We start from the raw sequence: 27,736 nt of genomic DNA, 5'->3' as shown, positions 1-27,736 counted from the left end.
GCAGAAACGAATCAATGGACGAGGCAAAAAAAATACCAGCCAAGAAAAAATGTCAAAGAGACTGAGAGGACAACTTTTTTGATACTGAAGAACACGAATGCGATCAAGACAATGCCTGTGTCCGGGGAATGAAGAAAGCTGAAATAGCCTGTATTATACAGTGCCGTATACTACAGTTCTAGGATAGGAATGCCAGAGGAAGCGTTTTGTCTCGTTGATGAGTTGGAATGCAATGCTTTGGACGGAAGAATATTCGTGGGAAAGATAACAACTTTTGGGGGAAACTTTTTGGCGTTTGCTTCGTTTCAAATTCGTAAATGCTGAATGACTATTTTGGGGGGGGGGGCGTGATTATTTTTACGTGTGTGATTTTTGTTTTGATTATTGAATGTCGTTGCAATTGCAGAATAGCGCCTCCTCGTAAGTTTCGTTCGTTCGTATTTCTCGTTGGTCGTAAGAGATGCACTGAGCCTTATCCTTTGCTCCAGCAGCAGTTTTTTTCCAACTGTGACTAGGAGTGTCTTGGATCGGGGGAGAGGCTTAAAATGAAATGTCGTGAAGCTCCAGTTGCGCCTTGCTGCAAGATCGGCCGGTCGTTAATGATGCAAAGGAAACGCAGGGCGTGTATGGTAGGCGCGAGGAGGAGAAGGGAAGAGGAATAAGGGAAGGGAGGGAAGGAATTGCGCGACGAACCGAGCAGGAGAGGTTGAGCGAGGGGAGGGGGTGGGAGAGGATGTAGGGTAGGGTAGGGGGTGGGTGTGTGGAGGAGGAGAGAATGATGGGGGGAAGTGGTTCTTCGAGGAGAGGCTGGGGAAAGCTCGAGAGAGTGAATGAAGAGAGTCGAGAAGAGGAAGAGCAAATGTAGAATTTACGATGCGGGTCGGGGCGACTTGCAGGGAAGTAGCGCAAGCAGCAAGCAATGATGGTACGTCCAAGTGGAGGTCTTTTTTTTTTTTTTTTTTGCTTGCCCTCACGCAGCACAGTTGATGGGATGGAGGTGGTGCGAAGAGGAAAAGGAGGAGGCAGGTATGTATGTACGTACACTGGCTTTCTGTCTTCTTTTTTTTCTACAATGATTTCTCTTTCGCTGCCTCCGTCGTCTCGTCTGGTATAGAGAGGCTGGATTGGAGGCTGGGCGGTCGAACAGGGGTTACGGCGAGAGGTGTCAAACCGTTCAGACTCTGGCGAGGGACTTTCGACTTGGACTTGCCGGGGGAAGAGAAAGGGAACGGATATGGGTGTGTGAGGGGGTTGGGACGGCGCAATCGAGTGAGTGAAGAGAGCTTTCGCCGTCAACGGGACAGTTAGTCCAACTTGCTCACTCAGTGCTCTCCCATTGGTCAATCCAAGGAACTAAAGTGGGTACTTACCAGTTTGATGGAATTCCTGGTTGCTTTCTCAATCACTCTCTATATCTCGTTTTTTTTGGGGCAGAGACCTCTAAGTATGTAGCCTTTTCGTAACTACTTTCTCTCGTTATTCTCCCTTCTTACCTCGATCTCTTGCTTTTCACCTCCTTTCCTTCTTTCCCGTCTCTCCTTGGCCAAGGAAGGGGCAAGCAATTAACACACAAATGATAATCGTAATAATAATAATGAACCCCTTCGGAAGAAGGAAAAAGGAAAGAAGGAAAAAAATAAGGGCAATCAATTCAGCGAGAATGTCGGTGGTTCCTTTCCCAGGCCAGCACAGCGCAGCCAGTCCCAGATACCCCTCCTCGTGAGTGGTCCTGCGGAGAGCGAGGGCCACCCTCCAGTCTGAACGAACCAGGCGGAGGAAAGGGTTGACTGGGAGGCTGCTGGGGTCTCCTGCTATTGGCTGGCTCGGCACCCGCAACAAAAAAGGGTGCAGGGGTTCGAGTGAGAATTGGCGCAGAAGGGGACTGCAGGCGCGACAGCTACAACGCATCTGGTTAGCCTGACGGATCTTGGATTTGATGCAGGGTTAGGGTATAAAGTTGGTAGCGTGACGAATTTGGTTAGAGCCTTAGACCGGTGGAGTGTGCGTTGGCAAGGAGGAACCATGTATAAAAATGGAAGCACTGTTACTCCGCTCATTGGCGGTGGTTTTTTTTTTTTTTTTTTGGAAAGGATCATAGTTGAGAGCGTGGGGATAGGAAGGAGCCACGGCCCAAGGAAAAACTTATGAACGTGGGGAAAATGAAGGTTCCATTGCCAACATGGAGTAGGAGTTTTGAAAGATCAAAGATAGCAGGTGTAACTATTACTTACTCTTACCAGTATTAGATCTAGAATAAGCTAGAATGAGCAGGAGATGGCCGGTAAGGAACAAATGCGCCGGGAAAAATGAAATAAAGAATCAAAGTCGAGAAATATGAAATGGTTGGTCTCTTCTGTAGCTCTACTTCCTGTATTGGTATTTCACCAAATCAAAGACACGACGACACGCGACAGACGGAAGGGATAAGTCTGATTTTAGTTCAGAGGTCTATCGCGTGGTTCTTGCCGATTCGCAGTCTGTGTGGGCCTTTGGCGCACCCCTGGCTGCTGCGATGTGAATTGACGTGACCAGAAAATCGATCTGTCCTACAAGCGAATTGCTTGCTTCAGCGTGAGACACGAGACTTACGACTGGAGTGATCGGATAATAATGGAGGCGTCAATGATTGGGTATACCGGATAGGATTTGGTCGGCGGATAACGACAGAGCCAACGGCAGATGATGCAAGATTAAGATAGATATCGAGGGCGGTCACGGTTGGTAAGCGTTCCGGACTATGCTGCCCTTCCGGTAATGTTGCTTCCTATTGATGCTACCTGACTTGATGATGATGATGATGGTGGTGGAGGTGAAGAGCTGGCTGGCATGTAAATCAGTAAGAGGTATTTCTTTTGGTAGAAGCAGAAGCCATTCGTTGCTGTGAGAGAGAGCTGTTCTAGAGTATGGAATTGCCATCTAGCGCGATGGATGTACCAGTATCGAAGTCTCCCATCTCTGAGTCTGCAAGCAACATCATGCTCTCCATCCAGCCTGAGTATGATGGAATAAGAAGGGATCACACACACTCACTTACGGAAAAAGTAAATCGGGGACGCGCCGGCAAAAAGCAAGGAGCTTGGGTAAGAATGATGTTGGGGGCTTGGTTGAGGGGGATGTCAGAGAGAGCCACTGTGCTCCTCTCGCTACTGCCGATGGAGCTTGTGTTGCGTATGTGATAGGCACAACCACAACCGCAAATGGAGAGGTAGAGAGACAGCTAGGATGGAGCTGTTGCGAGAAAGAGCTCAGCACTCTAAGCAGATATGTAGTCTGTGATGATTCTACGCAGTGGCTAGTGAGTGATATGTAGGAGGAACAAAAGGATGACGGGCAGAAGAATGCTGCGATCTCTCAGTGCTGCTTCCTCATGTGCAACTCGTGGCTTTCGTGTTACATCTACGGATAGAGGCTGGTAGGCATATTTAACCCTCTATGTACTCTTTGAGGATCATCAAAGATTCAAAAACAAAACTGCCTCTCTTCTTGTTCTCTTTCCCGGTAGAGATTTCTCTTCATCTTCTTCTTTGATTATCATTCTTCTCGGAAAACTAGCTAAGAGCTCGAGCTGAAGAAAAAAAGAAAAAAGGAAGAAAAACCTCATCACACTAGAGAGACTGTCCACTAAGAAAGTCACATTTTCTCGTGCACTTGTAACAATCAAAGAAGAGAGACGAAACACGATCCACGCGGGACTCCAACAAACGCACGCGGATGTACTATTTTATGCCAAACGGACGCATACTCGCGTAGCTCTCCCGGATTCTCAACCCACATCTCCTCCTCCCCCATTTGGTCAATCGGAAACTTGAACAAAGGCCTTGCTTCCGCTCCCCGTCACGTTGCACTCGTCCTGCCGATGTGCCTTGCCTGACTAGGTACGGAACGGATTATCACATCCTCCTTGGTTATTTCCCGTCCATTCTACTCTGTCGGCGGCCTTGCGCAGTGTGTGTGTTCTTCTATCTACACCCTTTATTCCGTTCCCGAGGACGACTGCAAGAGAAGCATGTAAGCCCTTCTCCGTACCTTCTTTATTGTCTCTCGTCAAAGCACTCTGCAACATGTACTGCAACCTTGTTTACTCTGTAAGCCGAAAATCTCCGGCGGCCGATTTTACATTTAGTTCCCGCCACTAAGCACAGATTCACTGCAGGACGAGATATTATTGGAATGTGTGAGTTATGTTACATGTAGGAGCTATGTGTAAGTACTGTAGGTGTATGTGTATGTGCCAGTCACACGTGACAGTGACTGATGGGGCGAGTGATGCATCATGATTGCAACCGGTAACCTTTGAGAAAACGGGCCAGTATCACTTGCAGTTATATTTCAAGAAGATGACTACCAATATCCTTCCGTTTTTGAAGGCGGGTTATCACCAACACTGCAGATAGATTCCACCACATTTATTATTATTGATCCATTGCTATTTCCCTGCCGCCCCCGCGGACAACGGCGGCGAGCTGCGAGAATTGCGCTCCCTACGAAGTTGGTATAATACTCTTCTACATTTAGGACTGCAGCGGACGTTGTTGCGAGGAACATCACACACACACACCATACACACATCTATGGCATAGATACACACGCCCAGTACGACTTGTTAAGAGTAGATCCTTATTGGCGATTGGCGTAACGCTCTAAGCTGGGGTATTCTATCCGTTCCCGATGCTAGATGCGCTTGGACTCCTGAAATCTTTTTTCCGGCTCGTTTCAATTTTTTTCATCTTTTCCATAATCTGTTTTTTGTCTTTCCGCCTTCCACTTCCCCGCGTTGAGCCGTTTCTGGTCTAAAATGGTGCTTTCTCTATCATTATTTCTCTCTCGGCGCGGCTCAAGAAAAAACGCGTGACAGAAGACATGCAACCTCCCGCTGTGTTCCACAATCCTTGGAGCTAGACAAGGAAAATCCATCAATTGATGTGACTTGGTAGCCTTGCAATCAATTCTTTTTCCCTTTGATTTATCTATAAAATTATACTTTTTTTACTCTCATGATATGTGTGCAGAGTGCTCTATATGTATGTACATATTGCAAGGTTGGATCCCTTTTCGATGCCGTATCTACATGCTAAGAGTGTGTAACGACCATCGCTGTGCCCTTGGCTGTGTGCCCGGAAGAACACTCGTCTGGCGCACAATTAATCCGTTTGCACAACATCAACCACAACCTGGAGGGAAAAACCAGACAACCGCAACCACAACCACAACCAAGAACACTTTCTCTCCCCACACATACTCGATCTCACGCTTTCCACTTAGCCAAAAAAATCGCTGCCCCAAGAAATGGGTGTATCCTGCGGAATCTATTGGTGTCGACTGGATACACGTATTATGCACGGTCCCTGCAGGCAGCGGGGCTGCAGTTTGCATCACGCAAGCCCGCTGTGCGTAAAGCCACTTGCATATGTGTATGCATGCATTCACGCTGATCTCGACGTCTGGGCTACCTAAGGAGCTGCAAGGTTGCGGGAAGCCACTGGAGTTCCGGTGGGTGCGACCCTACCTTCGACGGGACCGGGGTAACACCACCATCATGGATTTGTATTTTTTTTTTATTTTTAAGAGATTACCAAGTTTTGAGATAAACCAGTGTAAGTAACTCCAAGGGCCAGGTCATATATGTGCAGCGTGTAACGACGGACGAGAATAGCCCTGACCCTTGCATTGCGGTATGGTGGAGGGGGGTAGGGAATGTATTTTCGTACTGAGATTCGAATGCACGATCATCATATCATAGCCTGGAAGGACTAGGAACGAATATGTACAAGTATGAAACATATCAATTTTGCCATTCCTTGGATCCGAGGCAATAACCGATAACTTTGATAAGAACGGTACGGAGAGGGAACCGCCGTCGTTAAACGGTATGTACCACCACTAATAACACTACGTGACTTACGCTAGAGTACTACTTACACTACTACAAAGGGATATAGATTTGATAATTGAGTAACCGGGAGAATGCTCGCGACGGGATAACCATGATGGGGGTGTAATATTGAATTGAAGTGACTGACGACGTTAGTGAGGAGCCTGTCCTGCCTACTTTCGACGATTCTTTTCTCTCTCGGCTGTAACACGAACGGCGATAAGCTGCCTAAGTCGATTAGTACGCACGGCTCGATCGTGACAGAGAGCCCGCGGTGGCCTACTGGGGAAGGGAAGTAAAAGCTGGAAAAATAAAAAAAAGAAGGGAGAAGAGAAAGAAAACTTCCCCAGGCTTTCTTCCCCAATATTCAGACAGAAGCACCATCCATCTATCATCGCCGCTCGCTGACCGAAAATCCCAATCCCTGTATTTTGTGTGGTCCAAGGGAAATCAGATCGAGATAGCCAAAATTGTACAGCTGGTAATTGGGGGCCACCAAACCATGAGAGGTAAAAAAAAAAAAAAAAAAAAAGAGAGAGAGAGCACACACTTCCCTATCTCGCTTAGAACCCCATGATATATTGCCCCATTTGGAGCATTCGTAGAGAAGAACGTTGACAAAACCACAAAGTCTGCCAGCGCATCGATTTTTATGGCCTGCCCACCCTCTCAACAAAAAAATGACGAGGATCAACTGCCATACGGTGATCTGAGAGGGTTTATCGGCCAATCAGTGGCAAAAGGTCAAGATCCTGAAACAAGCCCTGCTCTCCACCCCCCAGGCTTCCGTTCCGCTGGTGGTGCTGGTAAGTCGTCCATCTATCTGGGTTTGGCCGAGCTCCCGGCAGGATATGAATTACGGTAACGCTCTCACCGCACCGCCCATTGGCTCTCCACGAAGCCCTCGTTTGCTGAAGCGAACAATGTGGTGTCTTTGCCACGCGAAAATCCGCAATGGTGGTCATCAAGAAATCTTGCTGTAGAAGGCGAGTGAAAATCGATGAGGTGACTTCTTAAACGGTCTCGCCAAAACCACACACCCACCCCCGGTCGCTGCTGTCTAGAACTCATCCTGAACGCCATCGAAGAGAAATTGGATCTTCTCCATGTCCGCCGGATCTAGAAGTACAGGTCTAGGCCTTCTTACCGAAAACCCGAATTCAATTGCTATCATCTCTCATATTCTCAGTCTAAGTAACGATGTGCCGTACTGTTTTTTCTTTCTGTTTTTTGTTTTTTGATCTAGGACCTCTGGCGACCAGTTTATTCTGTACTCTAGATACCGTATTTCATAAATAATTCCATTCAATATATTCCCCCTTACAGAAGCTCAGGTGCACCAAACAGTTAAACAGTAACAAATCCTACATCATACTGTACCTAGACGGGAACCTGCACTATGTGTCATTTCCCTCCCCCAGGTGTAGTCTTTTTTCATAACGACGGATTGAACGTGTCCTGTCCTATCCAGCGCGCGCGTGTACCGAAGGGCAGATGATCAGATCCCGCCCACCTTTCTTCTTCTTCCACTTCTTCCTTCTTCCTCTTCTTCTTTTCTTTCCTCGCAACCCAGCCCAATAACGTCGTCCTATTTCCTTCCCAATCCAATGCGCTAAACACGTCTCTTGCCTCTTCCAAAATGCCATTCCTGGCTACCTAGCCCTCTACAAACTACTCCATGGAGTTCTCCGCCTTCCCCCCTACTCCCCAAACAAATTAGAGTAGAGTAAGATAACAGCTGGTCCCGGGCCAGTGAGGGGAGAGGAAGGAGCGGAGTGGGAAGAGGAAGGGGGGTGAAAAAACAGGTTTCACATTATTTTTTTGTCTGGTATCTGGTTCTGGTATATCTGGTTTGGATGGGATGGGCCAACGGCTGCGGGGCCAATCATACACCGCCACGAAGGTTGGCGATGGGCGAGCGCCCCCACAAGAGACCAGAGAGAGGTTCGCATAAATGCCCGGTGATAATTATAATTAATATCGGTAACTAACCAATTTTTTTGATTGTTTCCCCCCCCTCTTGCTGTCACGTTTGTGGTAGGTTGAGTACCGAGAGGTACTCACTCGAAGGTGAGGCGGACCGGCCGATCTGGGCCGAAGGAGAAGGACAGCCGAAACGTAACGTGGGAGGTGCACTGCAGTTCGGGTTTCGTAATCATTGACTAGTCTATTGACTAGTTAGTCTTGCAATTGCAATTATTTATGCCGGATGGGTATAACTGTCACGTCCTCATCAGTGTGGATTTTAGGAACCTCGACCTCATGATATATCGATATCTCTCCTAGTCACGGTATCTAGATCTCTCAAAATCTCACAACTCCTCTCGTTCTCCCTCTCTTGGGTATATAAAAATATATCAAATATATCAAATATATCACGTCTGGCATCGTGATCCTAGCTAGCATCGTAGACTCTACTTCTAACCGGGCACCACTAGAATAGACGGATCGGCTGTTATTGTTGTACAATTAGAAGTTAGAACCAGCCTAGCCTCAAGGCAACACTCAAACCAATTCAGCCCCAGCCGGCAAACTGCTTACTACGAAGGGGAGTGAGGGGTGTTACGGTGGTCATATGAGGGCATTTCAATTCTCAGTGTGACGTTGCCGCCGCCGTTGTCAAGATAAGCATACAACAAAGGGTTGTGTGTCTGTTGTCGACTCCCTTCTACCCCCGGCACACCCCCCCCCCCTTCCCCCTTGTGATTTGCATATCCTATAGATCCTATCCATAGTTCTTATTGTTCCATCTCAGACAGTATCGTATCTCGAAAAACTTGTTTGAAGGCGCCCCCCTCCTCATTTATGAAACATTTAGAGCCGCCGTAGCGGCCGGCGGTTCACATCGGGGGTGGGGGAGCCCAATTGATGATTTATTTGGCTGATTATTAAAAGGAGCCATAAATTGTTAATGATCCAACAGTGCCTCCAGCAATTAAGCCAAAGCCCAAAGCAAAAGCACGGAAGATCATAATAATATGTGTGGCATGATGACCAGGACAAGCATAGCATTGTTGTTTTTCTGCTTTCCTACATACTCTATCTTACCCCAGGTTATTCTAAATATGGCTGAGGCGCAACGGTGCGGCGCTAGATTGTCATGGGTGGTAAGGTTAGGTAGGTCTAAGGTGGTGGTTAAACTGTCCTCGTTTCAAGTTACCCTCTAGTCAATCATTACCCTTCATCTCGGGACAAGATAGCGAGGCCGTATGAATAAGCCGTCCCTCCTTACGTTTTTTTTTCTCTCTCGCCTCGGCCAGAAGAGGTAAAGATATACGGGATAGAGAGACTTTTTTACTCTTACCTCTTGGTCCTTTTGATACGAGCCCTTAAACAGTGTATCAACAAGCGCGCCAATTGCCGGAGTAGTCACCAAATGCAGCAGAAAGCTTGCTGCTAGCTATGGGCTAGCTAAGAGGGGGCGCGGAAGGGTTTCTGACGAACACCGTCATTGATATGGCGATGGTAGTAAAGTAAGCAAAGCAAGGGGTGATGGGGAGTGGTGGTGCGTGACTGATCTGCTGCTTCTCTGTTTTGTTTTGCTTTGTTTTGCACTGGTCTTCGAGGATCGTGGTGTTTGATATGATGATGGGCAAATATTATGCACCCAAAGTTTTTTTTTATTCTAATAGGTTTCCCGCCGACAGTACTCACGCACGGTTATTGTGAAACTACCGAGAACTCCAATTGACCGCTCTTGCTCTGCCTATTACTCTTGAGTCTAAGATACCTCTGAGCTAGAACCTAGCTCCTACCTAGCCCTCCAGCCCCAGCGTGTCGGATGGGGACGGATGAAATCTGAAATCGCGGTGGCTCGTTGTTGCTGTGTCGTCCTAGCCTGCATGATGAGTGAGTCTGTCTAGGTAGGTTGATCGATACCATCTACCCTCATTGTTTCCCTCCCCCCTGCAAATACCGCACGCCGTGATGGGTTCGGGAAATGATACCAGAGAGTGACTCCGCTAGGTAGAGAAAAAAATGTAACGATAATCTACAGGCATTTTTATTTTCTCTGCTGTCACGATAGGCCGTCGTTCGTGATGCAGAATAACCTTACCCGTAAGTCTAGTGTATGTATGTAGGTAGAATATGGTGAAGCAAGCAAGGCCTGTCTTTTTAGGATTCCCAGTTCGCTGGGATATCATAAGAAAAATAAAATAAAACAGAATCAGAGTCAAAAGGGCTGCATTGTTCGGTTGACGAAAGGGCAGGACAGGGCAAGGCATGCAAACAATCGCAGCGCTTGCATAGAGCCCTTGTCCATGTCTCACTTCTTCTCACACACACACCACCACCCCTTGTATCCATGCCGCTGATTGGGCCGCTGCACCGTTGTAGACGAAGTCGAGAGACCTGGTAAAAGGAATCAAGAGAAAGTACCTACCTCCACCTAAAAGTCTTTCACCTCACATCACTAGATACAGGAGGGGGGCAAGAAAAAAATAAAATTTGGGTGGAAACTGCACAAAGTGCGGATGTCAAACATCCCCCCCTCCCCGCCCACCCGGCCCCCTTGAGATCTAGAGGTTCGTAGCTTGGTGATTCGATAGCAGGTCCTTCCCCAGCAGCAGGAGCAGCAGCTTCAGCCTGCTATCCAGGTCTATGTAGCTTCTAGTTACTCTAATCCAGCCTGCATTGGGGGTGGAAGGAGCAGTGGAGGGGAGCAGGTCAGCCCTACGGACCGGACCTCGCTCGCTGGTGCTCCATGCAACGCAGGAAATCTAGCATCGCAGCGAGGCAAACCATAAACTGCAAGTTTTCTTTTAGCTCCGTCTCGTCTCTACATACATGCGTAAGTTTCACCGTCTGCTTGGTTCTTGCGGGCGGGTTGGTCGTGGTTGTGGTTGTAGTTGTGGTGTGAAGAAAGAGCACACACACACAAACTGGTGCAGTGCATGATGTTTGATCAAGAGAGAGATAGATCTATGTATCTGCTTTAGCTATAGAGTTGTTTCCCCAGAAAAACTGAGCACATACAGTAGTAGACTTGTAGTGTAGCTGTAGCCGTAGCTGTAGCTGTAGCAGGTACATAGAGTACACCTTGTAGACAGCGTAGCCTATTCTGCATGCCCCATACGTATGCATTTCAACTCTCAACTCTACCAAACTAGGAAATGCCGTACATACTCTCTCTTTTTCACTATCACTATCACTCTCCATCTCTCTCTATCTACTGTACTTTCACACTCCCTCGTAATTTTTTTACCCCTCCATCACACCCAGCAATTCTCCCAACCAGTCGGAAGCTCACCGTTCCCTTCCTCTCTTCTCCCCTCTCACTGATCCGAAACACCACACTGACTCGGATCGCTGGCTAGCTCCTGGTTAAAAAGGGCATATTCTTCCCGAAATTCCTGACGTGTATGATACGGCGCACGTGATTGTGACGACAAGAGGCTTTTTTTTCTTCTTCTCCTTCCCTTACCTGGGGGACATACGTAACTCGGTCCTCTTTTGAGTGAGTGAGTGAGCGAGCATGAGGTGAGGTGGTGGTGGATGGAATGGATGGATGCACATCGAGTGATATCGTGTGATCGATCGTAAGAAAAAACTACCCCCATGGGCAATATCTCATCTCGGAACAATGTAACGCCTGGAGAAGTATGGGGAGCCGTGGTTGTCCGACTCGCTGTCTGCCTAGCTGGCTGGCTAGGGAGAAGAGAAGGGGCGAAAGGGCCGATCTGAGGTTAATTTTTTTCAATCATGATCAGTCACGCAGATTCGACGAGACGTGCAGCAGCTAACTATCAGGACTGCACCCGGAGCTAGATGTGCTGCAGCTATTTCATTCTACTGTATTCCCGTCCTATGACAAGTGCTGGTTTCAGGATTTGTGACGATCATGGATCATTACTTAGGAATTCGAATTAAAACTAGCTAGCAGGCAGCTGGTGTCAATGATGGATGATAATGACTATATCATAGATAATAACTCTATATTGGCGTTTTGGCCGGTTTTGGTTTTTGGTCCCTTCGGTGAATGAAGAATTGATCCGTCCCCCTGGCCCCGGAGGGAAGGAAGGTTTAGCCTCTGTGCCACTGTCACTCATGAAGTGTTCTTTCTTTCTCTCTCCTTCTGTATGTCTTGTCTGTCTGCCTAGCCTTTTCCCCAGACCGACGGCTGGCTGGCTGGATGCTGGCTGGCGGGGGGGGGGGGGGCGTTATACGATGTGCTATATGCTATGCTAATGCTATGCTTATGCAGCCCTCGAAACCACATACGTAGATCTGATACATACACCATGTGCAAAAACCTAGACTACCTACATACATACACAAATTACCCTGAGCCTGAGTGAACGTCCGTACTCTACCCGTCGGCGGCGGCCAGCATCCCATAATATCACTCGTCGGCCGGCCTTCGAATCCTAGCTAGGGCAGGTAATAGCCGCGAATCTACAGATAGACGTGCTAGATATCCGTCCCCGCGCGGCGCACGTACGTTGACGGCAGAAATATACCTACGACAATTAAGCGTATAATCATAATCATAATCATAATTGATGAATTTTTTTTTGATTTTCAGGAGCTAGCTAGGCTAACTAGCTAGGCTACGTAGCTAGGGGGAAAGGTTTGTATTTGTCACGGAGAGACGGAACGGAATGTATCATGATATTAATGATTATGATTATGATTATGATCATGATCGATATCATGGTCATGGGGCTTGACCGGCCGGAGATTGTGAAGGAGTTGAAACTTCCGATGTTCTTTTTTTTGTCATTTTTGTCGTTTTGATATTAAACGTATGATATCTAGGGAGAGAGATAGAGGAGGGAGATGGAGAAGGAGATGATGGATCGTCGGAGTGGCGTATGGTTTGAGAAGGGGGCTGGCGGTGTAGCCAGCTGGGATGGACCTAGATGGTTTGGAGGGGACGCTGGGCGGAAAGTTACTAAGTTCTGGATGTTTCGATTCTTCAGACACCACGGCGGGTTCGGTACGTCGGTCATGGAGAAGATAGGATAGAATTAGAATTACTGGCCAGGCCGGACCTTGTGGGCTAATTAACTATCTAGCTAGGAAAGTGTGACAGTTTCTCGTGATTGAAGGACTGTCAAATGTAAGACAGTGAAAGGCGAAAAGTGAAAGTGAAAGTGGAGGTTAGTTGGTTTGATTGGGTATGAGATGAAGTTTGATAGATGAAGCAGTAAGCTGCTGCTGAGCTAGCTAGCTAGAGTGAGTAGTAGTAGAGCAGAGAGGGGCACATTTGGCTACATTGAGCTAGTGTAGAGCCGACGTGCGTAACTAATTATTTCCAGCTCCAGTCTAGAAGCGGTCAGGTAATAATACGATGTCGTTTGTTACTAATCGATCCCTCATGCACACCGGACCTTAATCTTGCTGTCTTTCCCTATCAAAATCAAACAGGAAGCTGGCTACCATAGCTAGTACATAGCTAGGTGGCTTGTAATTTGCCTTTCTGCTCGCTCGCTCGTGAAGATAGGGATAGGGATAGGGATAGGGGCGAGAGAAGGCAAAATGAGCAGTGAGCGGTATTGTATTATCGTGGGTAACTAACTAACAGTACTTTTAGCTATCGGAGTAACCCTCCGGTCCGTACGTATACGCACACACGTATAAAGAAAGGAAATTATATATTAGATTGCTGATCACAATCGTAACGGTCACTGTCACTTGAGTTCATTGTGGCTGGCTGGCCATTACATAGTTGGTGATTCTAGAGCCAATCAGTATCTTACCTGTCATCACACACATTTCATCACACACGATCACATAGTGCACATGATATGAGCAAAGGAAAAAAAAAAAAAAAAGAAGCTGGCTCTCGGCTCTTGGGATATGCTTTCTGCGTTACAGGGCCAAAAGCAGGTCCGTGTTAACTTTCTGTGCTCGGAGTAAATATGGATTGTGCTACGGGGGCACCACCACCACCGGCCGGCGGCGGAGGAGAGGGGGGGGGGGGGGGAGAGGAGGAGGAGGAGGAGGAGGAGGAGGAGGGGTTACACGTTTCATTTTGTTTCTTTTCTTTTGTTTTTTTCCTGCTTTCTTTTGTGTTTATGTTTAGGTTACTTACTTACATACTGCTCTCCCTAGATCTTACTCTCTCTGCTTGTACTGGCCTAGTCCGTTGACTGAGTAGAGTAGATCGACCCCTAGGCGTGGAAGGTACTTCCCTGTGATGTTTAGGTAATGGAGAGAGAGCTCATACTCATACATAGAGTACCTAGGTAACTCACCTTCCCCTCCTGCCACTGGTCCTAGCGGAGGATCTGCCGTAGGGTATCTCTCGTAGGTAGGGCCTGATCGGCATTTGACCACCGGTCCCCGAGGGAACCAGCGAGAAACCAGAGGGTAAAAAAAGAGATCAGATGTTATGAAGCTGGGGAAGGGAGGGTCCTGTAATAACAATGATAGCCCCCCCCACCCCCCTTCGTCCTCCTCATGTTATCCGATCAAATGGTGTTACGACCACCACTACCACCCACCGCCGGAACTACCATACCATACCTTACCATACCATACCATACCATACCATACCGTAACCCCCTTCCCTTCCCTCGTCCTCGCCGGAAGGTACCGTCGGTATGTGCCCGGCAGACAGACAGGCAGGAAGGCAGGCAGGTAGGCGTAATTACAGATACGATGCTCAATCTACTGCTGTGGCGCCAGGAGGGATGGATGGATGGATGGATGGGAGGGTGTCGGGGGGGAAATGCTATCCTTGAAATTGGCCCCAATCAACGCATGTGAAGCTTAGAAATATGACATGCCGAGCCCATTAAGACGTAGCTGCTAATTACAACAATGGGTAGAGACATGAGGCGAGAGAGTGAGGGTCGAGACAGACACAGACACAGACACAGACAGACAGAGATACAAGATCGTGATGTCAGTAACTGAAGTCAGTGCACAGTTGACACAAACCTAACCCTGGGTATGCACAGATGCAGCCCTACATGGCTCAATCAGACATACATACGCTCTCACTCACTCAGTATGTAGTATTGTTTGCATGAGAGCAAGCAAGCAAGCAAGCAAGCAAGCAAGCAAGCAAGCAAGCAAGCAAGCAAGCAAGCAGGCATGGGCATTGCATTGCTGCTGCACACACACAACCTGCATGTTACCCTCCCTGCTCTGCTCTGCTCTGCTCTGCTCTCCCTGCCCTGCCTTTCCTTTCTTGCACGTGCACACGGGCGCCGGATCGTGACTCGAATGGCGTACACTACGTGGATCCGTTCCGGCGCGCGAGCGCGCGCGTAGAGTAGAAACTTGTGTAGTGTACATACAATACATTCATTACATTACATTACATTACATTCCTTGAAACACGACACTCACATTTTCACGTTCTTTGTGTGAACTAGCCAAAGAAGTGACCGAGTCCGTCTCCGTCCGTCCAGTGAACGAACCCTCAAATCAAAAAACAAAAACAAAAAAAACCCAAAAACCCAAAACGACCATGGCACCAACAAAGAAGTCTGCTAAGTCGTCATCGTCCAGTACAGCTCCGAGGAAAATAGATGTCTACAACTCGACGTCCACGGGCCACCAGGTCGGCGACGGCGTGTCCAAGCCCGCCGCGTACCAGCGGTACCGGGCGGCGAAGCTGCAGGCCCAGTTTGGCCAAGGTGGTGCTGGCGGGGGCAGCGGCGCCGGCGGGCAGGCGAAGCTGTGGAGGTATTTGGCGAGTGCGAAGGCTGCTGGTACTGGGAAACAGAAGATGGTGTTAGAGACGGTGGTGAATAGTAGAGATGCTACTGTTACTGCTAGAGATACTACTACTACTAGTAGTAAAGATACTACAAAGACTACTGTTAGTAGAGATACCGCTACTACTAAGGATATCACTACTGCTACTGCCAGTAGTAAAGATACTACACCTACTGCTATTAGTAGAGATACTGCTGCCACTGGAGATACTGCTACTGCCAAAGATACTATCAAGGATACTGCTACTGCTACTGGTAGCCCTGCCACTGCTACTGGATCTCTAAAAACCTCCAAAGCAGAAGAAAAAGCACCAGCTACGAGCCCTACCACTGCTAGAGATATTACTAGAGATACTGCCACTACTACAACCACCCAGTCTCCCAAACCCCCCAAAGAGGAAGAGGAAGAAAAAGCGGTAATAGATACCAGCTCTACCACTACCACTCCCGCTACCACCACCATCTCTCCCAAAACCAAAACCAAAACCAAAACCCCAAAAGCAGAAGACACCACCACCCCCACCCCCACCACCACCGCCCCCCCGCCGCCGCCAAAACAGTTCTTCCACCCGCTCACAATCCACATCTCCGGCGCCACAACCCCGCACATCTCCGACCACGCCTTGAAGCACCTGCTCGCGCGCCACGGCGCCCGCATCGCGCCGTCAATCGCCCAGCGGTCCACAACCCACGTCATTATCGGCGGCGGCGCCGGTGCCGGCGGGTTGCTCGCCGCCGGGAAGTTGCAGAAGGAGGTGGCGAGGAGGAGGGGGAATGTCAGGTTTGTTGGGGTGGCTTGGTGAGTTTGCTTTCTATCCTTTGTGTGTCTGGAGGAGGGGGAGGAGGATTGTGTGCTAACGGGTGCGGGGGGGGGGGGATAGGGCGCTGGATAGTGTCAAGGCGGGGAGGAGACTGCCGGAGGGGCGGTATGCGGTGGGGGTGAAGGCGCGGGGGCAGAGGAGTGTTGGGGAGGTGTTTGCGGTGAAGAAGGATTTGGAGGCGGAGGGCTCTGGTGGGAGAGATTTGGAAGATAAGGAGGCGGAGGGTTCTGCTGAGAAGCCTTGATGGTGGAGTTTGTGGCCCAATTGTTTCTGTTGTTTTTGTTTCGTTGGTTTTGATAGATCATAGACGGCGCCGTTAGTTGTTAGTTTTGATAGACGAAATTGTATTAGTAGTTAGTAGTTAGTAGTAAGCACCAATGTTTAGTCGTCAATATCTCATGGGTCTCAAAGAAGCAGGAAGGAATGGGAGTATACTAGAACAGATTAGAGCAGATAGTACCTTTCATCTATCCTATCTAAAAAATCATTGACAGAGAAGAGAGCGCACTAAACTATAAGAAAAAGAAGAAAGAAAAAAAAAAACCAAAAGCAGCAAACACAAAAAAACAAAAAGCTTTTCCATACCCCGGCCCCCCCCCGGCCCCCTTCACCCCAAAACATAAAGAAAGAAAGAAGGAAGAGTAAATACCCACATCCAGTAACAGTAATTTTAGTAGTAGAAGAAGCAGTAGTAGTAAATAGTCGAGCACCTAACAAAAATCGCCCCCGGCCCCCCCCCAAATCCCCGCCTCTAATCTAACCCACCACCCTAACTACTCCCCCTCCCACACACCCCCCACCTCCACCTTACCCACACACATAATCTCGCGCACGTCCTCCTCCTCATCGCTATTCAGCCCCAGCCCCGCCCCGCCCGCCTCGTTCCTCTCCTTCTCCGCGGCCGCCAGCTTCACCGCCACACGCTTGAAATAGTCGCCCATGCTGCGCTTCTGCGGCCCCTCGACGCCCGCAATGTACTTGTCGAACACGGCGTCGCCCTGCGCGACGACCTGGAACAGCGCGATGAACGCCTGCTCGGCCGACAGCTTCACGGGGATGATCATGTCGCGCACGCAGCTGAAGATGGTGGGTGCGAGGAGGGGGAGGTGCGGGCGTACCAACTATATCTTATGTTAGAATCGTGGAGAATAAGAGGGGAGTGGGGGGGACTAACGTCAAAGTGGGTACGGCTGACGGTGCGTAGTACTACGAGGGCGAGACGCTTGCTGTCGATGGACCCGCTGGGGGGCGCTTTGATGGCTTGGGTGAGCGCTTCGAGGAGCGTCTTGACGGTCTCGTAGCTCTTGGAGGTGTGTTCGGAGAGGAGGTACTTTCCGGCTGCGAGGACGCAGTTGTCGGATACGAAGGGCTGTCGGGAACAGCGTTAGTATATAGATGGGTGGAGGGGAAGGAAGGGGGGAAGGAAGGGGGGAAGGAAGGGGGGGGAAGGTGGGATATGAGGGAGTGAGGGGGAGGGGGACGTACAGTGCGGTGCGAGATGCCCTGGCTGATGAGCGCGGGCGTGTCGTCAGAGAAGGTGCCCTCAAGCAGCGTTTCGGGCGACTCGAGCAGCACGGCGTTGAGGCCGAGGACGGAGGCCTTGGTAAATGATGGGTTCAAAGCTCGGCTCCTACATAGAAGAAGAAAAAGAGAGAAAGGAAGATGTTAGAAAAAATGCATCAATATAAATCATTTCCCGTTTCCCGGGGTTGGGGTTTGGGTGCGACATACCTGATCACTCTCGCCGCATCCTCCGCGCCCAGATGCTTCACTAGCACGCCGAGCAGCTTCGCGCCGGCAATCGCCATTTGGTCTGCCAATGATTCACAGTCAGCCCCCGCAAGTGGAAATGATCAAAAACGCAGAAAAAAAGTAAAAAAGCACATACCATCATCCTCATCCCCTTCCTCCTCTACAAGCGCCAATATAGCCGCCCTCGACGCCTCTCCCATATTCCCCCCCGCCTTTCCCACAACCTCAAACAGCGCCTTCAGCATCGCATCCCTCACGCCCCGGTCCGCCGTGCGCGCCCCCGCCACCAGCTCCGAAATCAACGGATCGATCCTCGGCGTCAGCGTAATGAGCGTACCCAGCGCCTTCGCCGCCCTCGTCCGCAACACATCGCTCCCCGTGTCTGCCAAAGACTTTGCAAACGTGCGCTGCAGCTGCGGCAGGAACGGCTTCAAGTACGTTGGGATCTTAACTAGCAGCGCGTTCAGCGTCAGCAGGATGGCCGCCTTGACCTCCACGCTGCGCTCAGACACAACACGGATGAGCGGGCCGGTGATCTGGGTGACGAAGGGCCGCAGCGACTCGCCGCTGGCGCGGTCGATGATGTCCGATATCGCGAGTGCGGACTGCGTGCGCTGCTCGGGAGAGCCGTACATGAGGCCCTGCAGGAAGATTGGGAGGATGGCGTTGATACCCTTTGGCAGCGCGAAGCCTGGGAGGTCGTGCCCTGGGACACCGACCTGCTGCAGCACCTGGCGGGTCGAGATGACGAGCGTCTCCATCTCCTCCTTCTTGAGCTTCTTTGTCAGCTCGTTGAGCGCCGCCCAAGCGTTCTGGACGACGGTCTTGTCAGAGTCGTCGAACGAGATGAGCAGCACGCGGATGCAGTCCTGCGTGTAGCGCGAGTAGTCGACGTCGGTGGTGCTGAAGAACTTTGCAAAGTGGGCGTAGGCGGCGGCGCGCTTGTGGTGGTCCTCGTGCTTGACGAGCTTGAGCATCTCGCTCATCACGGTGTTTAAGCCATCGTACTCGTCGGCCGAGAGGATCACGGTGTCGAACGCCGCCTTGAGCTCCGTCTGCAGCTCGGGGTCCTTGCAGGATACGATGCCGTCAATGAGCGAGTTCATGATGGTCGGCAGACGCCTGTTGAGCGCGTTGCCCGACACCTGCGCGAGCGATGCCAGGGCGCGGGCATTGAAGTGCGTGATCGGCGGCGCAATCAGCGTCGGGATCAGCGCGGGCAGGATGATATTCGATCTCGTCTGCTCCGTCAGCAGCGTCAGCAGCGCGGCCAGCGCATGCTCCGCCTCCTCGTCGGACCGCAGCAGGTTCAGCAGATACGGCAGCACCTGGTCCACCGCGCGCTTCCCAATGTCCTTCTGCAGCGCATCAAACGCCTCCGCGGCCGCCTCACGCACATCGATATCGCCGTCCACCAGCGCGGTCCTCACCACAGACACAAGCGTCGCCTCGTAGTCCTCGAGCGCCTCGGGCGACGTCGACATGACGACCTCCTTGAGCGCAATGCAGATGCCCTGCTTCGCATCCGTGTCTGTCGCCGTGCGCAGTCCCTCCTCCAGCGTCGGCAGCAGCGTGGCCAGCACCCCGTCGCCCGCCTTCCTGATCAGCTCGCCGAGCGCCTGTCCGGCAATCAGCTTCTGCTCCGGATTGGAGCTGGCCAGGCGGCGGATGATGAGCTGCGTGAGCGTGGGCACCAGCTCCTTGAGCGTGCGCGGGCTGGCCACGAGCGCCTTCCACACGCCGACGGCCGCAAGACGAACCTGGCCCGACGTGTCGCAGCGGCAGATGTACAGCGCCGACAGCACCTTGTCTCGCCGCTCCTGGCCCAGAACCTCCAGCAGCGAGTTGCCGACCTCGCCCGTCGCCTCCAGGTCGTCGTCCTGCTCGGCCTTGCCGCTGATGCCCGTGAGGTTGAACAGAAGGTCACCCACGAGCTCCACGGACGACAGTCGAATCCTATGGTTATTATCCGCCAGCCCTCTCTCCAGCTCTGGCAGCAGCAGGTCAATCGCGCGTGTCGAAAAGTTCTTCACCAGCAGTCTACCCGCCCTCAGCGACGTCTCGCGGATGCTCTCCACATCGTCCGCCAGCCCCGACAGGATCGGCGGGATAATCTTGTTCAGGTACGCACTAAACGAGTTCCCAAAGCACGCCGGCAAGAAGATAAACAGCGACATGAAGCCCTCCCTGACGGCGGGCTTCGCGCTGTTTGCGTTCTGCAGGATCGTCGGCAGCGTCTCCTCGAGCCTCTGTGTTCCAAGACCCGACAGCACTTCGGACAGCGCCTGCGCGGATCCCAGACGGTCGCCGGCTCCCGTGTCGGACTTGAGCGTGGCCATGAGCCCGGGTATGATGTCGGGCAGCGACTCCTCGCCGAGCTTCTCGACGAGTGAGCCCAGTGCCTTGGAGGCCGTGGCGCGCGTGGCGGGGACGGGGTCTACGATGGCGAGCTTGAGCCCCGACACGAGGATCGGGATGTGAACCATGATGTCTTTGCGGTCTGTCAGATGTGCCAGGGAGCCAATGATCTGCGAGGCCTTTCTCTTGGTTGCGGAGCGGTCGCCGAGGCCGCGCTCGAGAATGCGGGCAATCTGCAATATCAAAAAGGTCAGCATTCACACTTCAATATAAAAACCCCAGAAGAACCGTACCAAAGCCAACGACGGCGCATCCAAATAATGCACAAACGACACCTTCATCAGAACGTCCAGCGCCTCCTCCGTATACTTTGTCGGATCACTCAGCGCGCGCAACAGCACCTCCACCACATCCTTCACCTCCGGATTACTGATGACCTCTCCAAACTTCTTCAGCGAGCGGTTCGCCGCCAGCCGCACCTCCTTGTGCGAATCATTCAGCACCGTCGTCAGCGGCGGGATAATGTCCGGCAGACTGATGGCGAGCTGGTGCGGCGCCAGATACGCCATTGCTCCCAGCGTCTCACACGCCCCCTTCTTGCTCCGCCACGCGCTCTCGTCCAGCCCGTCGAGCAGGTCCGGCAGGATCACCTTGACCCCGTAGGAGCTGAGACTCGAGAAACACACCTTCGCCGCGTCCGAGCAGGCCTCGCGCACGTCAATCACGCTGTCGCCGAAGCCCTGGAGTAGTAGTGGCAGTAGCTGGATGACGTATGGCTCAAACAGTCGGCCGAGGATCAGCGACAGCAGCTCAAACGCAAAGAGCGCGCCCTGGCGCATATTCGCATCCTTCTTGTTCTCCACCGCCGACTTTAGCGTACTCATGATCCTAAAGTCCTTCAGCGCCGATATGCCCCTCCCCTTGATCACGCCCGCCAGCCCATACGCCGCCCCACGCCTCGCCGCATACTGCTTCGCCGAAAACAACTGATCCAACAACCGCTGCACATACTCCGACGTCTTCTCTCGCGACGCCTTGATCAGCGGGGGTAGACACTCGGCCACGGCATACTGCACTGTCTCAGACGGCGTACTCAGCGTCTCCAGCAGCCTATCCACCACGCCCGGGATCCGCGCATCACCACTCCCCAAATGCCTCCCCAGCGCGCCATAAAGAATAATCACCGCCTCATTAATCCGATCCCTCAACTCACTCCCATCATCCGGCGCCGCCAGACTGCGCTCAAACACGCCCATCAGCTCCTCCACATGCCTCGCCGCCCCCTGCGCAGCAACGATCGCCGTCGCCGCATCAACCATCTCCTCGCGCACCCCGCCATGCCGGTCCCCCAGCGCCCCCTCGCCAATCAGCCACGTCGAGAACTCCACCAACGCTCCATCATCAAACACCGCCGCAAGCTCCTTAAACGCCAGCGCAATCCCGCTCCGGCTCTCCCACGGGTCGCGGTTGTCCGTCTTCCGCAGCAGCCCAAACTCATCATAGCTCGGCAGGATCGGCTGCGCCTTCACCAAATACAGCGTCTTGAGCCTCTCCAGCGTGTCGCCAAAACACTCCGGATACAGCCTGACACACTCCCTCAGCGCGCGGGCCGCGGCAGCACGCAGCTGTCGCTCGGGGCTCTCGAGGAACGGGAGCATCGTCTGCGCGGCGCCGGAATGCACCTCGAGGACATTGTCGTCCCAGATGGTTTTTGCGAGCTCGGCGTTCTCGGCGGCCTCGTCGTGGGCGGCGAGCCAGAGCTCCTGCGAGAAGTCGAGGTCGGTGAGATCGATGTCGGACTCGATTGCCTGGAGGGCTGCGGTGCGGACGTTGGTCTGCGGGGTGATGGTGCCGGCGAGGAGGGTCTGTGTTTCGTGTGGTGTGATGGTGGGCGCGATGCAGCGGGTTAGGTCTAGTAGCACGTCTTTGATGAGGGTGTGGTGGGCGGGGTATTTTTGCATGGAGGTGATGAGGAGGGTGAGCGTGTCGGCGCGGGGGAGGAGGGGGTCGGAGCCTGTGGAGCGTTAGAATCATGGATATCACTCGGGGGGGGGGGGGGGGGTTCTTTGGGGAGGAGATGGGGGGACGTACAGGTCTCGGTGTGGAAGGAGAGGAACTCGATGGCCAGGACCACTTGCTCGTCTGTGTCTTCGGCGGAGCTGACTCCGACGCTGCCCTTCTCTAGAATCAGACTCACAAAAGGTAATAGGTAGACCAGTGAAGTCGTATCAAATGGCCGCTGCTCCGCCATGAACCGTAGCCGGTACAAAATACGTGTAGTGAGTGCTATAACCAAACCCCCAAAGTGTCAATGATCACTCCACCAGAAATATTCAAAGAGAGAGAAACAAACCTCCCAACGGCTCCTCCTGCAGCTCCGGCGCCAACTCCCGAATCCCCAGCGCCCTCAGCGTATCAATCCCCACAAACATCCTCAGCACCCCCAACCTCGCCGCCACATGCTCCGCACACGCCAAAAACGCCTGCACGCCCGCATCGCCCACCACCAAGCCCGCACCCGCCTCAAGCGCCTTCAGCAGCGCGCGCACACTCTGCCCCATCCACATCTCGACCGCCGTCGGCGGGCCCTGCGCCAGCGCCTTAATCACACCAATGCCCCTCGTCAGCCTCAGATTCACATCCTCAACCCTCTTCCGCACGCCGCGCTCCTTCTCCAGCTGCTCCGCAACCCGCGCCTTCTCGTCCGCCGTCAGCTTCCGCTCCGACCCCTTCTTCTGCGCCAGCTGCGCGCGCAGCTCCGCCTCCCACTTGAGCGTATCCGTGTCCTTCCCCTTCGTGACCGCCGCGGGCCCCGCACGCCCCGCCAGAACATCCACATACGGCGCCTCCGCCCCTCCCCCGGCGTGGTGCTTCCAGATTGCGGCCTCGAGCTCGCCGATGCCGCGCAGCTGTGCGGGGTTCAGGTCGTCCGTGATGAGCTTCACAACCAGCGGCGTTATCGCCTCGGGTGCCACGAACGCGAGCGTTGCAGACGCCCTCAGCGCCGCATCGCGGATGTGCGAGCTGCGCCCAGAGAGACCCGTGTACATCCTAATCTCGCCGACCAGCTGGCCGGCCTTCTCGACGGCCAGCAGTCCCGGGTCGAGCTGGGCGCGCTGGCACAGGCGGATCCAGTCGACGCCGGGCATGAGCGTGTGGTGCGCGACGACGGCCAGGTTGACCAGCAGGCCCTTGACCGTCTCCTCGGGCACCGTGTCCGACGGCGGACACACGATGGCTGCGATGGCGGTGTGCAGGTGGGTGCCGGCTGTCTTTGCGGCCGCGGAGGGCGAGTCGGATTTGTTCTCCTCGAGGTGGCGCAGCCACTGCCAGACGCCGTTGAGGATCGTGCGGCCGATGGTGCGCGGGGATGCGTGGTGGGCTGCGGTGAGCGCCGAGAGCGCCTCCTTCTTGATGGGCGGCGGGATGGCGGCAGCGCTCACGGTGTAGAGGAAGGCCAGCGCCCACTGCTCGGCGTGGCACTCGTCGTACACAATGTGCGGTGCCGTGGCGGCGAGGGCGCGGATGGTCCAGCGCAGGTCGTCGGGCAGGTGCAGCTTTGTGTAGACCTTGTGGTTGAGCAGGAACGATGCCTTTGGCGCCACAGACAGCGACTGGGAAATGATCTCCTTGGGCTTGAGCAGCGCCTGGATGGCCGGGCTGGTCCACTTGCTTAGCCGCGACAGGGCAATTGCTGTGTAGACGTAGCCCGCGGTCACGAGCCCGTTCTGCGCGGCTGGCAGCGGGTTGGCGGCTACCTCGGCCCACGCGTCAATCATCTTTGGCAGAACGGACGCCACAAACGCCTGTGTTGTGTCTGCGGGTTCTTCTTCTCCTTCTTCTCCTTCTTCTCCTTCTTCTCCTTCTTTTCCTTCTTTTCCTCCTCCTCCTCCTCCTCCTCCTCCCCCTCCTCCCCCTTCTCCCCTTCTTCTCCTCCTTTCCCTCCTCCTCCTCCAAGCGCCCACACAAGATCCCCCAACCGCGCCACCCAGATGCGCCGAAACGCCGGTCTCTTGTCCGCCAAACCCTTCGCCACCGCCTCGCCCACGCTCTTCTCCGGCACAATCCCCGCCTGCAGCTCCTTCGCCAGATGGCTAAAGATCGCCGCCGTTAGACTCGCCACCACCGCCTCATTCGTCTCCTTCACCGCCATGTCCACCAGCCCCGCCGACACCTTCCTCGCCAGCGCCTTCGACCACGGCAGCGCCTCGACCATCGCCGCATACACAACCCTCTGATCCGCCACCGTCACCTTTCCCCCCTCAGCGGCGCCACCAGCTCCTCCGCAATCCGTACAACCGCGCCCTCATCCGGCCTCTCCGCATGCCCCATCCCGCCCGAAACGCCGCCACCGCCCCGCTCCGGATATTCGCATTGCTGCTCTTCACACACGCCAGAAACTGCTTCATCAAACCCCCCGCAATCGGCACCGCAAGATCAATCTCCCCCGGCAAGCTCTCCAACACCCCCACCAGCACCCCGTCCAGCACAACCTCCGGCGCCCGCAGAAGCGCCCGCTCAACCGCCGGCACAACCTCGCCCGAAAACTCCCCGCCGTCACAAACGCTGCGAAGAAATCGTGCAGCCCGCCAGCCACGTGTGCCGGCACAGGCGTGCGTGAGCCCACAATCTCGCGGACAAAGAACGCGTACACGTCCTTCTTCAGCCCTTCCAGCACCGCCTTGCACTTCTCGGAGCGCGCACACACGCCGGCCACGACGCCGAGGAGCAGCGCGTTCTTCTGCGTGGGGCCCGACCCTTCGCCGTCAGCTTGCCCACCACGGCCGTTATCACACCGCCATAATTTTCGTTTGCGGGCGCGAACGCGGCGCGGAGGCCGCGGCGGGTAGCCGCCAGCGCGCCCTTCTTCAGCGACGTCTTTGCGTGAGCATTACCCAGACAGATATCGAGCAGGGCCACCTGCGCCTCGATGACGGCGTCCTTGTGTGTGTTGAATGCCTCAGTGCTCTTCGCGATGGCAGCGAGGATGTCGGCCGCCCATTCGAGGAGGACAAAGGCGTTTGATGCGGCGATGCCGGGCTTGGCGGACTCGTTGCGGATGGCCGTGATGAGGGCCTTTGTGGAGGGGGCGGCGAGCGTGGGCGAGGACTGGAGGCTCTGCAGGCAGCGGCGGACGGCGGCGCGGGAGGGCCGGTCGAGGTAGTAGGGGTGGGTGTGGAAGAGGAGGCGGAAGACGAGGGGGAGGCGGTCGGCGGGGAGGTCTGTGGTGGTATTGTATGTTAGAATTGGGGTCTTTTCCTTTATTTTTTATTTTTTCTTTTTATATATATATTTGGATATAATAAGACCGGGCTGGACTGGATTGGATTGGGCTGGGCTGGGTTGCTGTAGAGGTAGAGATATAGGTAGAGGGTAGATATAGGTAGAGAGGTAGATTGTGCTATATACCATTCTTCTGTATTCGGTCGTTGAGGCTGCCCAGCTCCGCACAGCGCCTGGTCGTGGAGCTGCTGGTGAGTGCCAGCACGAGCGGGTCCTCCATGTTTGTGGCGGGGGGTCCGCTATCGTCGGCCATTCTGCGACGTTCCTTTTTCTTCTTCTTTTTCTTTTTGTAGCCGTTATATCAGGAATGTGAGAATTTGTGGTTTGTGGTTTGATTTGTTGATTGATTTGATAGATGAGGTTTGTATGGGTTTGTGTGAAGTGAGTGTGTAGTGTGTGAGTGTGTTGACGCGGGGCACAATGTGGGGGTTATGCAGCGTTTTTTTAATTAATTTTGTGCACAAAGAGAGGGAGAGAGAGAGAGATGGTATCTTGGGATTGCTGGTTTCTACACAAAATGCACTCCTTCTGTGGGTGGAGGTTGAAGTCCGTCCTGCACTCTCGATCATTCACCCACTCACTCTGGACTGCGGTGAAGTCTCTGCCCAGCAACACAGAGAGAGGTGTGGAGGGGTTCGTGTGAGGCGCATTGCGGCTCTCCAGCCACAACAACCACTCTACTACCACCCACAGTACGCACTAGCACGCACTTCTCAAAGTTCCCATGATGTCAAGAGTAGACTCCCCAAGTAACGCAAGCAGGTACCAGCAGTACCCAGCATAGTAAAACACCTCAGCCCCAGCCCTCCCTCCCTCCCCCGGCCTAACGCGTCTCCCTCACCATGCTAGCGCTCCTTGTAAAGCGCGTCCTCCCCAGGCTACATAACACCCTCCCTCCTCCCCCACCACCACAACCACCACCACCACCACCATCCTCTCCACCACCGCGCACAGCTTCGTAATAATGCCTCCCAAGAGACGTGCCGCTGCTACAAAGTCCGCTCCCGCCGACGTGGATGCACCTGCTGCAAAGCGCCAAAAGCCAGCTGCTGCTGCTGCTGCAACTGTGGAGAAAGGAAAGATGATGAAGGATGACGAGGGGAATCCGTTTTGGGGGGTTTGTGGCTCCTTCCTTCTCTTGCTCCGCCTTGGTGTTGTGGTGTAGCGGGTTACTGTTACACACACCACTATCACTCCCACTGCTGCCAGCTGTCATACAATTGAATTGCACTGGGAGCAAGGTTTCTAATGAATTTTGTGTGTGTATGTGTAGATTGGCGGCCAGAATCGCCGAGTCGGAGTCTCCGAGTTTAGGGGGAACCAGCTCGTCTCAATTCGTGAGCACTACGAGAAGGACGGCAAGATGCTGCCTGGCAAAAAGGTCCGCCTCCTACCTCCTACTTCTCCTCAAGGGCTATTATCTTTTTTTTTTTTTTTTTTTTGATAGTTGCTAACTTGGGTGCGTGACGCATTATTAGGGCATATCCCTCACCGTCGAGCAGCTCAACGCCTTCATCTCCATCCTCCCGCAGCTCGAAACGTACCTCGCCAGCAAGAAGGTCACTATGGACCGTCCCGCCTACAGCGACTCTACCACTACTGCAGAAGAGGAGCCGGCGGCGGTGGAGGAGGAGGTTGACGAGGAGGAGGAAGATGATGAGGAGGATGAGAAGGAGAAGGAGCTGAAGGATGAAGACCATGAGGAGGAAGAGGAGGAGGTTATCAGTGAGGATGCGAGTGAGGATGAGGAGGCGAAGAAGAAGAAGACAAAGGAGAGAAAGTAGAGTGGCATAGCCATAGCAGATGCAATATAGAGGCATATGGGGGGTTAAAAAAAAACTAAAAGGGGTTTCATCATGTATTATTAGAGCTGTATTAGTATCGTTAGAATCGCCCCCGTAATCTATAGCTATTGTCAGATGCTCATAATACGCATCGTTCGTGGCGTTTCTGAGAGTAGGTGGGGGAGTGAGTCT

General features: G+C 53.1%; 5 protein-coding genes across 5 annotated transcripts; 2 read left to right on the top strand and 3 right to left on the bottom strand.

Moving 5' to 3' along the window:
• Positions 1-540: 540 nt before the first annotated feature.
• Positions 541-2,974, bottom strand: LAJ45_03987 (uncharacterized protein; the record flags this gene model as incomplete). Its single annotated transcript, XM_046113569.1, has 8 exons — positions 541-577; positions 1,043-1,283; positions 1,371-1,386; positions 1,712-1,897; positions 2,232-2,258; positions 2,525-2,546; positions 2,637-2,745; positions 2,935-2,974. 8 exons carry the CDS (start codon positions 2,972-2,974, stop codon positions 541-543), a joined length of 678 nt encoding a protein of 225 aa, XP_045973298.1.
• A 12,322-nt stretch (positions 2,975-15,296) lies between these two features.
• On the top strand, positions 15,297-16,611 carry LAJ45_03986 (uncharacterized protein; the record flags this gene model as incomplete). The annotated part of the gene is made up of 2 exons (XM_046113568.1): positions 15,297-16,327; positions 16,428-16,611. 2 exons carry the CDS (start codon positions 15,297-15,299, stop codon positions 16,609-16,611), a joined length of 1,215 nt encoding a protein of 404 aa, XP_045973297.1.
• A 529-nt stretch (positions 16,612-17,140) lies between these two features.
• LAJ45_03985 (uncharacterized protein) lies at positions 17,141-24,693 on the bottom strand (the record flags this gene model as incomplete). Its single annotated transcript, XM_046113567.1, has 9 exons — positions 17,141-17,488; positions 17,542-17,736; positions 17,853-17,997; positions 18,099-18,180; positions 18,256-20,710; positions 20,771-22,491; positions 22,569-22,763; positions 22,831-24,231; positions 24,282-24,693. The coding sequence occupies 9 exons, from the start codon at positions 24,691-24,693 to the stop codon at positions 17,141-17,143; spliced, it is 6,954 nt and encodes a 2,317-aa protein (XP_045973296.1).
• Positions 24,694-24,739: 46 nt separating this feature from the next.
• On the bottom strand, positions 24,740-26,013 carry LAJ45_03984 (uncharacterized protein; the record flags this gene model as incomplete). The annotated part of the gene is made up of 4 exons (XM_046113566.1): positions 24,740-25,043; positions 25,130-25,218; positions 25,272-25,699; positions 25,887-26,013. 4 exons carry the CDS (start codon positions 26,011-26,013, stop codon positions 24,740-24,742), a joined length of 948 nt encoding a protein of 315 aa, XP_045973295.1.
• A 711-nt stretch (positions 26,014-26,724) lies between these two features.
• LAJ45_03983 (uncharacterized protein) lies at positions 26,725-27,544 on the top strand (the record flags this gene model as incomplete). Its single annotated transcript, XM_046113565.1, has 3 exons — positions 26,725-26,877; positions 27,034-27,141; positions 27,239-27,544. The coding sequence occupies 3 exons, from the start codon at positions 26,725-26,727 to the stop codon at positions 27,542-27,544; spliced, it is 567 nt and encodes a 188-aa protein (XP_045973294.1).
• Between the last annotated feature and the right edge of the window lie 192 nt (positions 27,545-27,736).

The sequence above is a fragment of the Morchella importuna genome, assembly GCF_003444635.1.
Source record: "Morchella importuna strain M04M26 chromosome Unknown Morimp01GS009, whole genome shotgun sequence".
NCBI classification, from domain to species: domain Eukaryota; kingdom Fungi; phylum Ascomycota; class Pezizomycetes; order Pezizales; family Morchellaceae; genus Morchella; species Morchella importuna.
This window is presented reverse-complemented; position numbering and strand designations above follow the sequence as displayed.